This window comes from Epinephelus moara, chromosome 12, assembly GCF_006386435.1.
Source record: "Epinephelus moara isolate mb chromosome 12, YSFRI_EMoa_1.0, whole genome shotgun sequence".
NCBI classification, from domain to species: domain Eukaryota; kingdom Metazoa; phylum Chordata; class Actinopteri; order Perciformes; family Serranidae; genus Epinephelus; species Epinephelus moara.
Window position 1 is genome coordinate 17,074,426 of NC_065517.1, and position 18,704 is coordinate 17,093,129.

At 40.2% G+C, this 18,704-nt stretch overlaps 1 protein-coding gene across 1 annotated transcript in view; it reads left to right on the forward strand.

Annotated features, from left to right (window-relative positions):
* The first annotated feature begins 1,160 nt into the window (after positions 1-1,160).
* scara5 (scavenger receptor class A, member 5 (putative)) overlaps positions 1,161-18,704 on the forward strand; it is a 100,836-nt gene continuing 83,292 nt past the window's right edge. The window contains exons 1-3 of the mRNA XM_050059033.1: positions 1,161-1,378; positions 9,311-9,432; positions 17,796-17,924. Of these exons, the coding sequence (XP_049914990.1) occupies positions 9,321-9,432; positions 17,796-17,924 (241 nt within the window). The 5' untranslated portion in view covers positions 1,161-1,378; positions 9,311-9,320. The remainder of the gene's footprint in view (positions 1,379-9,310; positions 9,433-17,795; positions 17,925-18,704) is intronic.

Here is an 18,704-nt window from a genome sequence, read left to right on the forward strand (position 1 = left end):
GGACAAAAATGGTGCCAGTACTCTAATTCATGATCATCCCTGTGTCTTGGATATGTTATAACTTGGTGATACATCCCATTTCAAATGTGTGTTTGAATGCACTTTATTGCAGAGTTTCACAGTTTGTAGCTGTAATGTAAACTGTTTTTATGTAACTACTGATACAAATCAAATTGTAGTCAAATATAATATTGCATATATAAATACTAACTGTTGGCTTAGAGATTAAATTGGATAATGAGAGGGAACACTAAAGTCATAATCTATGGGCAAGACTGCATTTGCTTAATGCAGTCACATGAAGTGTCCAACCTGTGACCAACATAGATGTAGTCTTACTGAAGACTTTGTTAAATTTCTTTTAGGCCTTTAGGGTGTAAAATTAACATTTCCCTCTTGAAACACTCCTAATTATGTCTACATACCATGACAGAACAAAGAGGGAGAAAAGGAGAAGCATGAAAATAGTACAGTATGTTACTTATTTACATTGATGCATAGGATATAGTATAGTAAAGTGAGTTCGAAAGTAAAAACAAGAATGTACCCCACAGTTTTTTTTACAAACTATGTTATTTTTCCAGTCCTCATTTTGTCATCAGTCAGTACTATATGATCATCTTTAAATAGTGTGTGACACTTGGACAAACACACAAAAGCTTTTAGCCTGCAATCTGATGCTACTATTACTTAGCAAATGTGCAACTCATCAAATGTCCTAAAATTGCCACACAGTAGCCCACCCAACCCACACAACTAAATTACATTTGTTTAAGTCTACGGTTGATCTATCAACGGATCAGACTCTGGAATATGTGAACTGTGGTCTTGTTTGCAACTTCTTGACACGTCTGATGAGTTTTCAAGGGGCCATGAAGGCAACACTTAATTAACCATAAAAGTAAAAGCCGCTTTTTTCTGTCTTTCTGCCCATGACTTGAAAACATCAGTTGTAAAAATATCCACACCAGTAATTTACCATCTGCACCCAACAGAGGGCGCACTTGTACAGCAGGTGGCGCCACCTCTCCTCACCTCTCCCAGCTTCTACACCAGCTGCTCGTCAGGCAGAGTAAACCTCAGCTGGAGTTTTGTGATGGTCACATGACGATGTTGTGGGTATATTACTCCAAATGTCCTCTCTGTAGAAGCTTGTTCGCTTCTACAGAGCTCTGCAGCACCGAGGGAGAGTGTGTGTGTGTGTGCACGGTGTGTGTGCATGGTGCAGCACTTCACTCTGTTTCTTTTCATGCAGCTTTGAGTGACACTTTGACAGCTGAGAAACAGCCTGGAGTTACAGCGCCTCAACGCAGCTTTTTTGAGGGAATTATGAGAAACGTGGAGCTGTGATTTTAATTTCCAGCTGACATCTGATAAGGTGAGAGAGGAGGACTTTTGCTCCTTAATTTTTCTCAGTTTGGTGTTTTATGTCTTGCAGACTTTACATCATCTGACAAAGTTGTATTGTCAATGCATGAATCCTGCAGTGACTGCACCTGTTTCAACCCTCAGCTGACTGTGTCACCTGTCACTCCTTTTTTTTTTTTTTTAAAGATATTACTTTAAATATATTCAGGGGAGCCTTGGTTTTTAATGCATGTTTTGCATGTTAACTTTTATTGCCAGATAATGTTAGATAGGGACTTAGTTTAATGATCAGTGACCTTCTGTGTGAGGTGTTAACAGGTTAATGACATCTGCTCAGCACCCTGAAATCACCACATGATATATTGTGCTTTGACCTTTGTAAGGTGACAAACTGGTTGACATCTGTTGAATAGTGTCTGCAGTTGGTTTGAATGGGAACAGTTTAAAAAGGCTGATTTAGTCTATTAGAGCGGTATGCTGCAGGGACCACAGGACAGGAAATGCACGTTTAATGGAACTCATCCGCAGAAAATTGTTGCTTTGTGTTTCAGTCATGGGTGAAGGATCTCTGCCTTTAATTAACCAAGGGAAATGGGTTAATGCTGCACATGGATGATTGAGCAATGGCATGGGATGCTTGCCAATATATATAGAGAGAGAAACTGTACACCAACTCCTACTTCTAATGTAGCCTAGTGGTATAATGGACAATATTACATAACTTAATAGAAGTGACTGCCTCTCAAAATAGTTTTAATTTAGTAAACTGCCGGTGAGCTCCAGCTGCTTCCTATGTTAAGTCGTTTGAAACGTCCAAACTCTGATGCTCACATAGGTATTTTCAATGGCTGTTCTGTCTGAGACCACACGCGCTGGTTCCCTCGCAAACAATCAGGATGCTCAGTTGGGGGCAAGTCTCGCTCTGCAACGATGCATGACAAGATTATTGTGTCCTCTCATAATGAGTGAATCAAAACTCCCTCACCAAACTGTCACTCGCTGCCTCTCTGTGTATTTACTATGGAGCTGACCGAACCTAAACCTGTGTGGAGCCAGTGCAGACCAAGTCTCTCCATGTATCATTTTAACAGAGGTGGAAAGTAACTAAGTACATTTACTCAAGTTTAATGTTGTCATTTTATGTTGCTGTGACCACTTAAAGCTCTTTGTCACATCGAATGTCTATAGGTTGTTAGCAGTAGAGATGTTCCAATACCCATTTTCCGTTCCCAATACTGATTCCCAGAGGTGGGACCAAGTTGTTTTACAAGTCTCAAGTCAGTCTCAAGTCTTTGCACCCAAGTCAAGTCCCAGGTCAAGACAGGAAAGTCTCGAGTCAAGTCCCAAGTAAAGACTGAAAGTTCCGAGTCAAGTGAAGGGACTCATGGCACACTTTCTAAACATACTTTTTAATCTTTGGGCTTGGGGGAAGGTATTGAGTGTTTTCAAGTCAAGTCAGGCTCAAGTCTAAGTGAAGTCACAAATCATTAGCATTAAAGTTCAAGTCAAGTTGCAAATCTTTTTCGATATTCTCAAGTCAAGTATAAAGTCATCAAATTTGTTACTCAACGATGACTCGAGTCCAAGTCATGTGACTCAAGTCCACACCTCTGCTGATTCAGATTCCTGAACTTCACGTTTCCGCCGATACCAAGTACCGATCCGATACCATTGCGTCAAAAAAATAATTCAACAGCTGTGTACTACTAACCCTTTACAGAAGTGAAATGATTGCTGTTGTTGTATGGCATGGCTCCGGTTAAACCCTTTGTAAAACATGAACAAATACAGACAATGAACACCGTAGAAGTTTCTTTAATTAGCCTAGTATCTAGTTTGACATTTTGCTCATGGCTAAAGTTACACTTTAATAAGAAATTAGTTCTTCTTCGCCGCTCTGGAACAGTAGTTGTGAGTGGCTCCACATCACAACTTGTTGTATCGGCTATTGTTTAAAAGTGGCAAAGAATTTATCTCAAGGGGGAAAAAAGCAGTCTTAAGTGTGAAACTAATAAGTTTATCAATAAATTATGTGGTTTCAGTATTGGATCTGTGCATAGACTGGCATACTCACTGATACTTGAGCCAGCATTTAAGGCAGCATCCGAGGCATTTCCGATACTGGTATTGGTATCGGAACAACTCTAGTTAGCAGCGCCACCAAAGAAGGTAAACATGAAAAGGTAAAATTATCCAATATTTCACAAAAAAGCAAATATTAGATAAAAAAAAGAAAAGACAACAAGTTTTTTCTCCTCTCCTCTCAGCTCTCAACCTTTCACATTAATCTCGTGACCCTTGGGAGGGGCCAGACCCCTACTTTGGGAACCACTAACCCAAACCAGCTGTCTGTATAAAGATGTAAAAACTAGCTCCACCTTGACCTGATGCAACAACAAAACACAATTTATGTATTGATGCCTCAGTGTTAACATTAGTGTCATTCTTAACAAAGTGGAACCATACTTACCACCTCAACCGTGGAGGTCCAGGATATACAAGTGTACTAACTGATAGAAACACCTGATAATATTTGAGTGTCAAATCATTAATAAGATTCAAGAGCGCACACCCCTTTCGTGCAGCTGTGTTTCTTTGTCCTGTTGGCTTGTTGTCGCGCTGCATCTTGAACTGTTTGTAGTGATTGGATGGCGCTCCAAGACGGAAAGCCTGCGGTCATTTGAGGGATGAAGAGAGTGAAAATCCACTTCCCATTAGGGTTCAGCCACATTAAATCACCAGATTTCCCTCAGCTCTTCAACACTGTGATTAACAGCTGATATTGGGTATTACAGGCTGTTTTTGGGGTTTAATCAGATGCATATTTGCATAAAAGAAAAAGAGTGAAAGAGTCATCATTGTCGAAGGTTGTCCTCCTTACGCCAAGTTCTACATGGGAATGCTTTGGGCTTGGATATACTGTTAGCAGTGGCTTTTAAGGCCTTTTGTCAGTTATGGTCAGTGTTTCTGCTCTTAAAGGATGCTCTGGAAATGCACAGGTCGAGTTCAACTGGCCCTTTAAATCTGACGTATACTGTGCCCATTCCCCCATGTAACAAACTGTCTTGATGAGGTCGTCTTCTTGTGGTGTTTCTATTATTTTGTCCACATTTTAACAGATAGAGATGCCTCTTTGCTTTCCCACCGTCCTCTGTTGGCACTAACTAACAGAGACCAACTGGGTGTGTGATCAACCGTGATATCTCAACCAAACTCAGTGTAATTAGAAGATAACTCACCCCCACACACACACACAAACATGTTTGCAGAGGTACGGAGAGTTTAGTGGGATCTCCTAGCAGCCCTAATGGTTCCTGCCTAGCCTCAATCTAAATGTCAACCTGACCCCTCCATCCCCTCTGTAATGAGAAAGTCCAGACTGAGCACTATTTAACGACTTTGTCAAACACCCACAGATCTGCCGCCCGGCCTTGTGGGAGTTTTAACACCCGCTGACTCCTGACTGCAGGAGATTTAATTCTACTGCCCAGAGATGTCTATGTCTGACACAACCATTTATCTGTTTGTTCTATGTTCCCCTTCACTTTATTCATATGCCGGCCATATTTGTTTTACATCACATGTAGCGTGGGAAACTCAACCCAAACCAGAAGAGCAAATGTGCTCAGCTCAGGGTAAATAGCTCAGTGTATGGCTGCAACTGATTGTGAGTCACTATCAGTTAGTCTTGTGAAATTCAATGTGCTTTTCATTAAAAATTGAGTTGTGCCATCACAGATTGTGTGCCAGAAACAGTAGCTCATCAATGGCTGCACCTGCTGGATGTAATCTCCTCAACCCTGTGTTAAAGATGGAATTACGTCTTGTGGTGATAAGTGGCCTCTGAGAACCTTTCCTCTCCCAGGAAATGTTTTCATCAGATTTATGTTTTAAGTTTTGAAAGGAGGGCGGATTGGAACCCTGCCATAACCATATCTGTCAAAGCCCTCTTCATTTTTCACCTCTCGTAATTCATGTTGGGTAACATGTGAGAGTTACAGGTCTGAATCTACTCTTTGCATTTTTTTATGAGTCAAATGGAAGCAAACTGTGGGGAATTATTTCAAGGTTACACTTTTATAAATGAAGCCCTAGGAGACACATTCGCATGGCTTTGCCTGAAATGGGACATGAGATATTTGAGTTCACACTCTTGCCAAATTCTTGCTAGGATTTTGGATCTAAGTGAGGGTATGATGGAGTAGAAGATCAACTGGAGGATTTGTGCCGTGTCCGTAGTGATTTGGACGTTATACTGCACTGCCTATGGAATAAGATTTATCAGCAGCACGTTTAAGTCATAGGATTTACAAAAACCACCAGTTTCCAACTTAGAAATAGAGATTACGTCAACATGAAAGTCCTCATTATGACTGGGATTTTCTAAAAGCGCTTTAAAGCTAAACAAACATGGCTGCCTCACATTCGGATAAGTGCAGAATTCAATTAAATCCAAATTGAAATTGATATACTGTTCTATTGCGAATGCTCAGTATTTTTAACCGAGACAACTCAAGTATACAAATCTTGAGTTGCTTGATGATGTGGCAATAGTTTCTTTGCACAGGACGTCATACATCAGTGTGCTGTCCAAATGGAGGGCAGGCAACTGAAGGCAATTGAAGACAACCAACACTGCACAAACTATGATTTGAGCTGTTTAGCTGTTCCAATTGACCAAATTGGGAAAAAACAGCAGATGTGGATCAAAAACCTCCATTTTCAGTCTGGAGGAGCGGAGTCAGCTAACACCAAACGTTAACATTCAAGCATTGTGTTAAACATGCCTCTAGTTTAATGCAATTAAAGTGTGCTGTGACAACTTCTCCATATTTTTAGCCACGACTGAGGTTTTTTAACAACGTTTCACCAGACCACTAGAAAGGGTTGACCTATTACGTAGAAAATGGTAGGTAAAGTTAGCTACTGTTATCTGGTAACGTGATGAAAAAATAGTATTTGAAGTTGGCTCATGTTAGCAAGTAACACTGGGTAGAAAATAGTAGCTAAAGTTAGCTAGTGTTAGCTTGTAACATTAGGTTGAAAATAGTAGTTAAAGTTAGCTAACATTAATGTTAGGTAGAAAATAGTAGCTAATTTAGTTAACAGTAGCTAGTAACGTTAGGTAGAAAATAGTAGCTAAAGTTAGCTAACGTTAGCCAGTAACGTTAGGTAGAAAATAGTAGCTAAAGTTAGCTAACGTTAGCTAGTAACATTAGGTAGAAAATATTAGCTAAAGTAATATTAGCTAGTATTGTTAGGTAAAAATAGTAGCTAAAATTAGCTAACGTCAGCTAGTTAGGTAGAAAATAGTAGCTAAAGTTAGCTAACATTAGCTAGTAACATTAGCCTCTTCTCAGTATCTATGTACAAAGTTGAAATATAAAAGATAGTTCCTGAAGTGCGTTTATTTGCTGCACATAAAATTATTATAACTTAGTCCACCAGACTCTTGAGCACTTTCATCGGCTGGCCATGTAACATGAGTAATGTTAGGAAGTCTGGAGCATGAGGTAATTTGAAACGTAGATTATGTCAACACCGGGGATTTAAAAGGCACTTTTCTTTATTTTGTATGGATCCCATCCATTACGAGTTTCAGTGTTCTGATAATACCTGCTGCCTGCAGGTTCATCCAACTTTTTTATGTAGTCATGTTCCAACATTTCCAGTTCACACAGTATATGGATTTATCACTCCCTGTCCTCCATATTTCACACATCATAATAGTTACGTGATTGCAACAAGCTATAGCAAGTTGTAACGAAAATCTTTCCCAGTTCCACGATCCATCCCATATGATGTGAAAGCAGCATATGCCACACCTTTGGTGCAGGAGATCTACTGTACACTCATTTTGATGGACAGGATGAAGAGCTTGGACATCCAGAAGGAGCTCAGAGTTGAACTCCTGTTCATTTCTGTCGACAGGACCCAGCTGGCTGGCCTGGGAACACCCCAGGATCCCCCTAAGGGCTGGAGGACGTTGCTATGGAGAGGGACATGTGGACTACTTTGCTTACTCTAATGAAACCCAGATAAACAGTGGAAAAAGGATCTGTGAATAGATGAATGCACCATTTTAGCCAAATATCTATCAGCTCTATTGCGGTTAAGTAACTATTTCCATTTGGGCTGACGTTCAAACACTGTACCATGTTTTGGAAAAAACTGGCAGAGCAGTTACAGTATGTCTAAATCGGAAATTGGCACTTTAATATTCCTTGACTGAGCTAATAATGATGGATTTACCTCTTCTGATGCAGAAGCAGCTGCCAATTCTTCACAGTGCTCATGGCTAGTTGATATGAAAGGTGAATCAGTTCTTTCCTACCCCATGACCGACCTTAACATAATGTTTTATGCGCATTTATTCATAGCTTTTTAAAAATATCCTGCTAAAAGGCAAACAGACAGATGGAAAGGGGCAATAAACACAACCCCTGTCCAACTCTATTGGCAGAGGAAACAAATCATATAACTCTGGTCAAGAGACAGCCACAATCCTCCCAATCCTCGCACCACAGCGATTTCCCACTGTTTGTTTAGCTTGTGTGTGTGTGTGCTAGCGTAAGTGTGTGTGATTGTCTTTAGTGTAGCTTGAAAAGTGCAACAGATATAGTCAGTGCTCTGACAACCGGGTCACGTGATTCACAGGACTAGAGGGCATCCGTTGGACACCATCATACACATTGGAACTTCGATACCTGTAAGAACCCTCAATGATAAAATGCATTACATAAAACTAAACAAGCCTGTTCTCCTCCAAAATACAACCACATGGGTCATTTGTACAAGCAGCTTATTACAACTCATGCTTATGTTTATTGTTAGGCAATGACCTTTAGAGGTTGTAGTTCTTATGATGCAAGCAATGGAGGAAGTTAGGTGATGGAGCATTAAGAGCGATTAAGTGTGCATGGCGTGGGAAGGAGAGAAAATGGATGGGTTAAACAAACGGGTCCATGTCATTGGTTCGACAGCCCATTGGTTCGACATCCCATTAGTCCAACTGACGACGGTGCTGAACGGCTCGCGGCGGGCATATGGTGCGCACCATGATCTTTTCCTGACCCTAACCAAGTGTTTTTTGTGCCTAAACCTAACCAGACCTTAACCACAGGGCATCATGATGATTTCGGAACGGACTTCGGAACAATAAGTTTAATATGGTTGGAACAATGGGCTGTCGAACCAATGGGCTGTCAAACCAATGGGCAGTTCCCTAAACAAACACAGGACTTTCATCCAGGAGCCTGCTGTTCCTGTTCCAAAGTCAATGCTGACTTATTTTTAAAGTGATATGTCACATGATGTTTTTGTCCTATATCATGTGACACCCCCAAATGAAGGCTACTTATTTAACCCAAACCATGATGTTTTCTAAAAGCTTAAACAAAGAATTTTGTTGTGTTCACCTAATCACATAGTTTTGGAATAACTGTGACCATTTCACATCTTTAATCCCGTGTTTAAAACTGCAATGTCACAGATCCTCCTAATATCTGGAACTGTACAGAAGAAACTGAACACAACTCTTTCAAAGATTTATTTGGTTGAGATTTGGTTATTGTCATTAAACAATTCAGTGACACCTGATGTGCTGTGGTTCATCCTGAAAGAAACTACTCCCATCAAGACTGAAATATTTTATTACAGAATAAAAGTGACAACTCAGAATAACTTTGTATTTGCAGTGACCCTTGCTTCTAAGGGGGGGGGGCATGTAGACCCAAACCATTCAAGGAAACTGTCCCTTATTTGCATGAAAGCTTGTTTGTTCCTCCACTGGTACACTCAGTTTTTTCTTTTATTTGTCATCTGTACTGGTCGTGATAGTCAGAGTGAGCTGTAACAGAGTTGGGTCGGTTGAGGAGAGATGTCAGTGTCTTGTCATATAACAATTTCAGTGGATAATGCTGTTTGTGTCTCTTGTCTTCAGTCTGGAGGAGATGGAGAACAAGGCCATGTATCTGAGCACATATGAGGAGAGAGAGAGCGGCTCCATGTATGAAGAGGCCTACGATGGACACAACTTGTCCAAACTCAACCTGTGTGATGAAGGTAAGGGGGACAGTTGAGACTGATTTTCATTAGGTCTGCATGCATTCAAAATAATAACCTGCTGGAATGGGAACCCGACCACAGTAGTTTGCTGTAAATTATGTTCTGGAATGAAAATGACAGCTCTGAATACTTTCTGGTAACAGAAAAAGGAGAGAAATATGAGAAAGAAAAAACAATTACACAACAGAATTATTTAATGTAGGTAAAAAAGAAACAATTAATGCTTTTGTATACAACATTCAGAGTAATAATACAGCAGCTATGTAAAGATATAGGCTACTACTCACTTTGTAGGGAGTTCTGTGTAGTTCTATGCACCATCGGTTGTACACTACTTTTCACAATGCATTGTGGGGTACTTTGAGTCCACTGTATAGGGTATAATAATTCCCACTATACATTCGGACATCACGACACTATGGCAAACTCACTATATAGTGTTTAATGTAGTGAGTGATTTCAGACACAGCCATAGTGGAGTAATGGCATCTTGAGCAGGGAATGAAGTCACGCTACCTCTGCTTGTATTGTAATACAAACTAATGCATGTGTGTATCCCACTGGCTAGCTCATCACCCCCACTTTGCACAGCACTCATACTGTGGCTCCCGCTGATATCAGGCCATCATCCACATCCATGTTGAGAACCAACATGGATGTGGCTTCTAACTTTTTTTTTAACCTTTAACAATTCTTTAAAAGAGCAGAGTGTAGAATTTAGTGGCATCAAACAGTGAGGACTGCCAATTTCAAACCGGCTGAAACTTCTCCCATGTGCTAAGACATGAACTCTCAATTAGGATTCCTTTGGTGTTTATTGTTCAAGAGGTGTTTACTAGAAGCCTTATTATCTGCAGAGGTCTCTTCCTCTCCAAAACAAACAGATTAGGTGATTAACGCTGGTAAAAACACAGAATAAAGCAGTTTCATGTTACGAATCAGGGTCTCCATGACGTTGGGTTCATAACAGACGGGCTGCTAGCCCAGCGCCTACAAATGTTAGCTCTCCTTTTTTATCTGATAACTTAAGATTCAACGTTCAGGAGGTTTTTACTGTGAACCGAACCATCCGCAGAGGTGTCTTCCTCTCCAAAACAAATGGACCCGTGATTTAAACCTGTGAAAACACTGAATAAAGCAGTTTCATGTTAAAAATGCTGTTAAAAAGGTTGCTGAGGTGAAAATGTGAATGGCCCTACCTAGATCCAGTGTTTGGTTTGTCCTGGACTACTGTAGAAACCATACATACTTGTGACATATTTGTGATATTATTTCCATTTCTGCCGATATATATATCCCCTTAAATCCTACACACTGGACCTTTAGATTCCCAGATTATTCAGTATCAACACAGTGAACGTAATGAATGTGTTATGTGTCCTTAGGCACAGAAGTCTGACTTGACTTCAGGTCTTGAAATACGCAGATCTTCATGCACCCTGATTAATTTTCAGAAAGGGACTTTCTACACAGAATCGTCCAAACACACAAACACACACACACACACACACACACACACACACACACACACTAATAACCAACACAGAGACACATGAAGCAGCAATGCTGTCACCACTTGGCATCCACTCTGCTCTTGCTATGGTCATTTGTGAATGCCAGGAATGTCCAGAAGCAACATCTGCGTGTGTGTTTTTGTGTGCCTTTGTGTGTGTGTGTGTGTGTGTGTGTGTGTGTACAGGTGCAGCTGCAGCAAATCCAAATTTGACCCCATGGTGTTCTCAGGTTTCGACCCAGGGCTCTGTGAGTTTGGTGGGAAAGTCTTAGCGAACATTAACTGGAGAATTTGTTGACATTTTAATGGAAAGCGGACAATGGCAGCACACATCAGAAAGACTGTCCTCATCCAACTTCCCTAATCCTAGAACATTTTCACACCTCGTTTAATTAGAGAAGAAATTCCCAAACATGGGGTGGTTTGTTTCTTTGGGGTGACGCATGAAAGAGCAAAACAAAGCAATTAGGAGGTTTCTATCAAACCACAGGGCCGGCGTGCATTATGAGGTTAAAGAAGGTGAAGATGGGTAAACAATAATAAATAAATAAATAAATAAACAGGGTACATCCATGATGAAATGTCAGGGTTTATGGGGTGAATGTGGTCTTAATGTTGTGAACGCTGGCATGAGATGTTATCCAGCCTCTTCACCACAATCTCTCTTATAAAAAATTCTGACAGCACATTGCAGTCGATTGGACAATGATATGTTTATGTTAAAATATACACACATAGATTAGTGCATTTAAGGCATTTTCAGTTCTGTTTGGGAAACAAGCTGTCACCATCACTTGCCAATTACAGAGACAGTCCCTGACTTATATGGAATCTGTGTCACTTGCCAAGCACCATGTGTATTTGATTTGGAAAGTTAAAGTAAAAGGAACAAAGGCTTGTCCTTGTAAATTCACTAATTTCACCAAAAACAGTCAAATACACAGTCAATGCCAGTAACTGACTCACACTGGCCCTGCCTGAAATAAACAGTTATAAACAGATATGTGTCAAAATGGGTCAAAATGTAGTGTTGAACCTCCAAGTTTACGAATAAAATAAGCCTACAAGTTTGCTAATCCCCGTCTAATGTTTATTAAATTCACTGTGTGTGTTGACAGCACCTTCACCAGACAGACATGAGTCAGAGAGAACATACAGCTGTGCGGTAATGTTATTTCCGCACTTGTTTACTGTCTCTCTTATAGGTTAAAGTGGTAGTGGATAAAGACGCAAAGTGCACTGAACATCTTTGAAAAAAGTGTGTGTACGTTTTCACTGTGCAGAAACAACAATTAGTTGGGTTTTATACAACAGCTTTAATACATACTGTCCCACAAAACAGAGCATAGCAGCATTTTAAAGTATGGTACAATAAAACTCTCAAGAACCATTGATGAAACATAAAGTATTTAGTGGACAAACAGTAGTGATGGGTTGATTTTCATTTAATAAGCAAAATTCCAAATATTATTTCAAATCTAGCTGCTCAAATGTGAGAATTTGGAAGTCTTTAAACTACTCTTATATTTGTAAAAAGAATATCTTTTTGAGACTGTTGCAATATAAACACATCACATTAGGCCTTTGGTGACTGATATGGCCTTTTGGTAAATGTTAATGGCTTAACCAAAAATAACAGTGAATACAATAATGCTAAAGACAATAATCGTAAAAGGGATGACTTCTGGCCACATGCTTTCTTTCCAAGAGTTTGATGAGAACATTGATACCACTTTCTTCTGTGCATGAAAGCATTATCACATGTGCTGAAACTGTCACTACATCCACACTGTAGTAAATGAGACAATCTGTGAGAGAAATCATGTTCCTCTGCCTCCTCATAGGGCTTCAATTGCATTCGCTAGAATCCATGGCATGTGAACGAAAATAACCAATCAGAGCCAAGGAGTCTCCAATGCAGCTGTCAGTCATGTCAATCACTGCTTGTGAGTTGCAGTTAAACTGCCAAACTAGGAAGCACTGATCAAATTTATATCAAAGTTTCTGTTACTCAGGCTCCATTCTACCCTAACTCATGAACAAGACCCTGAGATACTTGAATTCGCTCACTTGGGGTGATTTGGCGCAGCATCTGCAGTAATGTGGGCACTGTGCCGGACGGTTGTGGTGAAGAGGGAGCTGAGCTGGAAGGCAAAGCTTTCGGTTTACTTGTCCATCTACATCCAGACCCTCACCTATGGTCATAAGCTCTGGGTAGTGACCGAAAGAATAAGATTGCAGATACAAGCGGCCGAAAGGAGTTTCCTCAGAAGGGTGGCTGGGCTCAGCCTTAGAGATAGGATGAGGAGCTCAGACATCCGGAGGGAGCCTGGAGTAGAGCTGCTGCTCCTTCACGTCATCAGTTGAGATGGTTCGGGCATCTGATCAGGATGTTGTTTCTCACTTCAGATGTTTACAGTAACATATATTTCAGTGTACTGTTTAGCTGTCAAGTGAGAAACTTTGTGACACAGCCACCATGCTGAAAACAGTCACACGAAAACCAAGCACCAGAGACTCTGATTGGTTGGTTTCATTCAGGTGCAGTGGATTCTTGCAAATGCCATTTGAATCATATGAGAAGTAACATGATTTTTTTTCACAGAGTATCTCTTTCATGTACTACCATGTGTTTATGGTCACAAAGTTACCAACTGCAGCTTTAAGTATGACGCTGGAGCAAGAAGGTGATTAGCCTAGCTTAGCATAAAGACTGGAAATAGGAGGAACATACAAACATAAGCCTGCCAGTGTTTGTTTATTCCAAACAAGAACATGACTACTGTGGTTACAAGTCACTATGTCCACTTAAAGTGTTTATGCTAAGCTAATCACCTTCTTGCTCTTGCTCTACACTTAAAGGCACAGACAGGAGAGTGGTATCGTATCAATCTTCTTATCTAACTCTTGGCACAACATCAAACAAGCGTATTTAAAGTCATAAAGCCTTCCATGCGTGGCTTACACTGAGGCTGGAGAAAGAAACAGAGGACAGAAAGTGTGTGATAATTTCCCCCTTAAGCTCCAGACTGCTGGTTTTATTTCCCTGCCTGCTCTTTATGACGATGTTTGCATGACGTGCGGTTGTTTTGTCTCAGTTCAGCGTGAAGTTTAACTTAAGAGGCAGACTAGCTTGGAGTGCAATTTCTGTTCCTATACATTCCAGCCATGTGACACATCTGAGCCAGCTGTGTTTGTCTTACGCCGGAGGAGTGTGTGTGTTCTTCATCAGAGAGGAGAAGTGTATGTGTGTGTGTGTGTGTGTGTGTGTGTGTGTGTGTGTGTGTGTGTGTGTGTGTGTGTGTGTGTGCATGCATCAGCAACAATCCACCAGTGTCCACTGACAGATTGTCACGGTCTAAGTGAAACCATGCTGTTGGGAGGCCGCTCTGTACAATCAGTGTTTATATTTAAAGTCCGAGTCAGACCAAAATCATGGCTGTTCACAGGAAGATAGAATCTCATTATATCCTCATAATATCCCAGCGGGTGTTGGCGTATATTTATCATAATGTTCATATCACGTAGCCAGTAATTTCCCAGGGACACCAGTGTCTTCATCTTTCATATCCTCCCCTGGGCTTAGTTTTCCAAATGTAAGGTATTTAAATTTTGTCCAGCTTTTCTTCTATCCATCAAATTTATGTGAACACAAACATGCTGCATTCATGTGCTCCTCAGATGGTTCCATTTCCCAAGTCGGGAAGTCATTCTTGCAACTTTGATGTTTTCATGAAACAACTTGGACACTACATTGCTCGGAGCATTAAAACAACATGTCGATACCAGTTTGAAGCTTTATATTACAAAATGATTTTGTCCCAGACTTGTTACTGCACCAGTAGGCTATAGATATTGCTTTACCTGACCGATGCTAATGAATAACTTTTTCTAACTTTAATTCTACATGAACAACAACTATCAGTTATAACCAATTACCATATTACAAATACATCTGAGCAAAAAAATGACATGCAATGTGTTAATTAATAAAAATCAAAGTTTGCTTTCTGTGTATGACATTAGCTGGCAACTCCTTTACCAAAATTTTCGCAGACTTGCTGACCGGAGGAGGCGTTCATGTGAATTTTCCAAGTCGGGAAGTCATGCATTTCATCATTCTGTCAACACATTAATGCAGGGTTAGTATTGAGAGGTAGTAGCTCGAAGCTTACATGACACCACAAGTACAGTATTCAGGCTTATTATTTCTTTTTAATCACATTTGGTGTATTTCTGCTTCATCAAACAGTTGGCAGTTGACATTCACTAAACCCTTCCCAATCCAGTTATACTGCATCTTAGCAACTGTAACTAGGCACGGAACAACCATCAAGTCCTCTCAACATTCTGGAAATGTTAGCTGTAGCAAATACTCACTAACCAAAGGCTTTTGAAGGTAATTTCTTTTTCAGATATTCAAGACCAAAAAACATAAGACCAATGTGTCGCCTAACGTTAGCTTACCTGGCTAAGTAATGCTAGTAAGCTAGTTAGCATATCATGTGCTAACTACAATAGAGAGCCCCAGGAATGAGTCCTAAAACCCAGATATGAGCTAGCATTTTACCATTCCTGGTTCCCTCATCTCAAAGTCAATGGTTTTTTGAATTGGTTTTTGGTTAGATGCCTGAAATAAAGTTCTGTGGTTAACACCAGCTTAAGAGACATCATTAAATACCCCACTCATGAATTTTGAAATGTTTTAGTATTTTTAAAATGGCAGTTGCTAACAAGTGGCTAAATTAGTTTACAGAACTTCATCACGCCAAGCTGCGTTGAATACGGCTTTACAGCCCTGCTGGTGATGGAAAAATCGTATAGGCTTTTTTAACGCAAGAATCAGTGCAATGCTAACTTCCGCGTCTGCCCAAAGAAAAACATCATCCCCGGGGCACTCTATTTCGGAGAGGTTAGCTGTAGAAAATACTCACTAACTAGACTGTTGAAGGTAATGTCTTTTTTTTTGGATATTCAAGACCAAAAACATTAAACCAATGTGTCCATTTAATGTAACTACATTAAATGGACACATTGGTTTAATGTTTTTGGTCTTGAATATCCAAAAAAAAAGACATTACCTTTTTTGGCTTTTTTGGTTACTAACCACCTAACATTAGCATTCCTGGCTTGGCTTTTTTGGTTACTAACCACCTAACATTAGCATTCCTGGCTAAGTATCGCTAGTAAGCTAGCTTTTCCGTGTCCGTGTCATTGGTTCGACAGCCCATTGGTTCGACATTCCATTAGTCCAACTGTCCGCGGTGCTGAACGGCTCGCGGCGGGCGTATGGTGCGCTGTGACCGGCTTGAGGTGGAGCAGGCTCACGGCTTATGTGTTTGTCACTTTCTTTTTCATTTTAACCCACACCATGATCTTTTCCTGACCCTAACCAAGTGGTTTTTGTGCCTAAACCTAACCAGACCTTAACCACAGGGCATCATGATGATTTCGGAACGGACTTCGGAACAATGAGTTTAATATGGTCGGAACAATGGGATGTCGAACCAATGGGCAATGGCCAAGAGTTAGCATATCATTCGCTAACTACAGTGTTTTGTGGGATTCAGAGTTTTGTTTGAAAGAGAAAGACAGAAAGACATACTACACTTATTGTTCCTCGTAATAGGGCTAACTTAACAAAGACTAGCGGTCCACGCAATAATGTGTCTCCTCCTTTTTCATGTGTTCTTCATAAACAGCCAACTGGTAAAGATGCAGACATGTTTTACCCGTAGGCTAAACTTAAGCTTCAGTCATTTAAGACATTAAAACATTAAAATGTCAACCAGAGACTGAGTGTTCAACCAATTTGTGACATTAATTGCAGTTAGCCAGGTGCCAGGAACTAATAAAGTCTGCCAACCACAGCCTCCAAATCTGGCTAAAAATGACACTCCTTTCTTTGTATATTTCTATCTGAAATCAAGGACTCCTTGTTCCAAACATTGTTGCAAAGGACACATTCATTTCTTTAACAATGTTGAGAATAATTACCCTCAAACAACACTTATGCGCTGATGTCTGTAAACATTTTAAAAGCAATATCGCATTCCTTTTCCAATGACTGATGAAGGACGTGATTCCAAAACCAACCTTCAAAAATCTCTTCATCCTTTTGACCTGAAGGGAATGTTCCCTGAACATCAACAGCCTAATCCCTACCTCCTGCCAAGCTATCTCTCACTCTCTCTCTCACACACACACACACACACACACACACACACAGAAAAACACTTTCATCATACATTAATAGTGTTGTGTCATTTTTATCAAGACAAATTCTCCAACATCTGTTTGACCCTGAGAGGACTCTTAAGTGGTGACATGAATTATGCTAATAGCTCCTCTGTGGGTGTGTGTATTTTTGTGAATAATTCTGCAGCTAAACTTGTGTGTGTCATGATGTATGTCAGTGGGTAAAAGACAATAGTTTAAGTGTTGCCAAATGCATACAGGATTTATCATCTAATTTGTATTGTCATAATGCAAGTAAGATCTTTTAAAAAACAACAGTTAACCAAAAAGTATATTTGATATTGCTGCTTGCATACTTGTCGTCATATGTTTCTTCTCCTCAGTATGCTTTGAGGTGCATAATTGTGTGCACTGCAGTCATCAAGTGTTTGATGTATAATCTTTCTTTGTGCTCACACAGTATGCCATTGTACCAGTAAATGTCAGGCTTTATAGTAAAAGCCTTTGGAATTATTGTTTTAGCTTCCACCACCAGTCCTTACTTCTATGGACTCTTTGAACATTTTTGCTGAGCAAATTACTGGAAAACATGACCTTTGTTTTTTTTTCAAATTATACTGATTGCAGTTTTATTCACTGTTTTGGTCAGGTTCTGCAAAGCGTCGCAGGAAGCAGGATCAGTGCTGTGCTCACCTGAACTCCCTCTCAGCCATAAAGTACGCCATCGTGTCCCTCTACATCCTGGTTCTTCTCACCATCTTCGGACTCTGCCTGGCAGGTAGGGTGTGAGTCGGTCTTCCATTAGTTGTATGTCTTTGATGATCATAAAACACTTTCTTGATCCCCAGTGGGAAATTTGGTAGTTGGGGAGCTCTGAAAATTCATTCATTCATTCATTTCCGTAGCCGCTTATGCTGTTGGGGGTCACGGGGGGGCTGGAGCCTATCCTAGCTGAGATTGGGCGAGAGGCGGGGTACACCCTGGACAGATCACCAGACTATCACAGGGCTGACACATAGAGACAGACAACCATTCACACTCACATTCACACCTACGGCCAATTTAGAGACACCAGTTAACCCGCATGTCTTTGGACATCGTGCCGCCCTTCTCCAAAATTGTTTTAAAACAGTTTCTGCAACTGATAGATTTTTTTAACACTGCCAGTATAACATATTATGAACATTTTGAGGTCATATTTTTTGATGATGACCTTGACCTACTTACACATATTGATGTCTGTCAAATTGCTGGTAATGAAAATCATGAAACGTCTTTATTTACCCAGAAGAGTCCCATTGACATTAATAAGAAGAAAATAAAACACAGAGTCAAACGAGACAATATGAAAAGGTAAAAATCAAGCGAAAGGAGTTAGTTTCGTTACCAGGCAAATTATTAATGTATGAATTACAGTCCACTATGTATGTATGGGGTGTACAAAATAATAGCATCACATAATGCTGAGACAAAGACAAATGATGAAAAATATATGTCCATATCACCATTGTTCAGTATTATACAGAGTGACTGTGCTTATCCTCAAATGTAATATAAA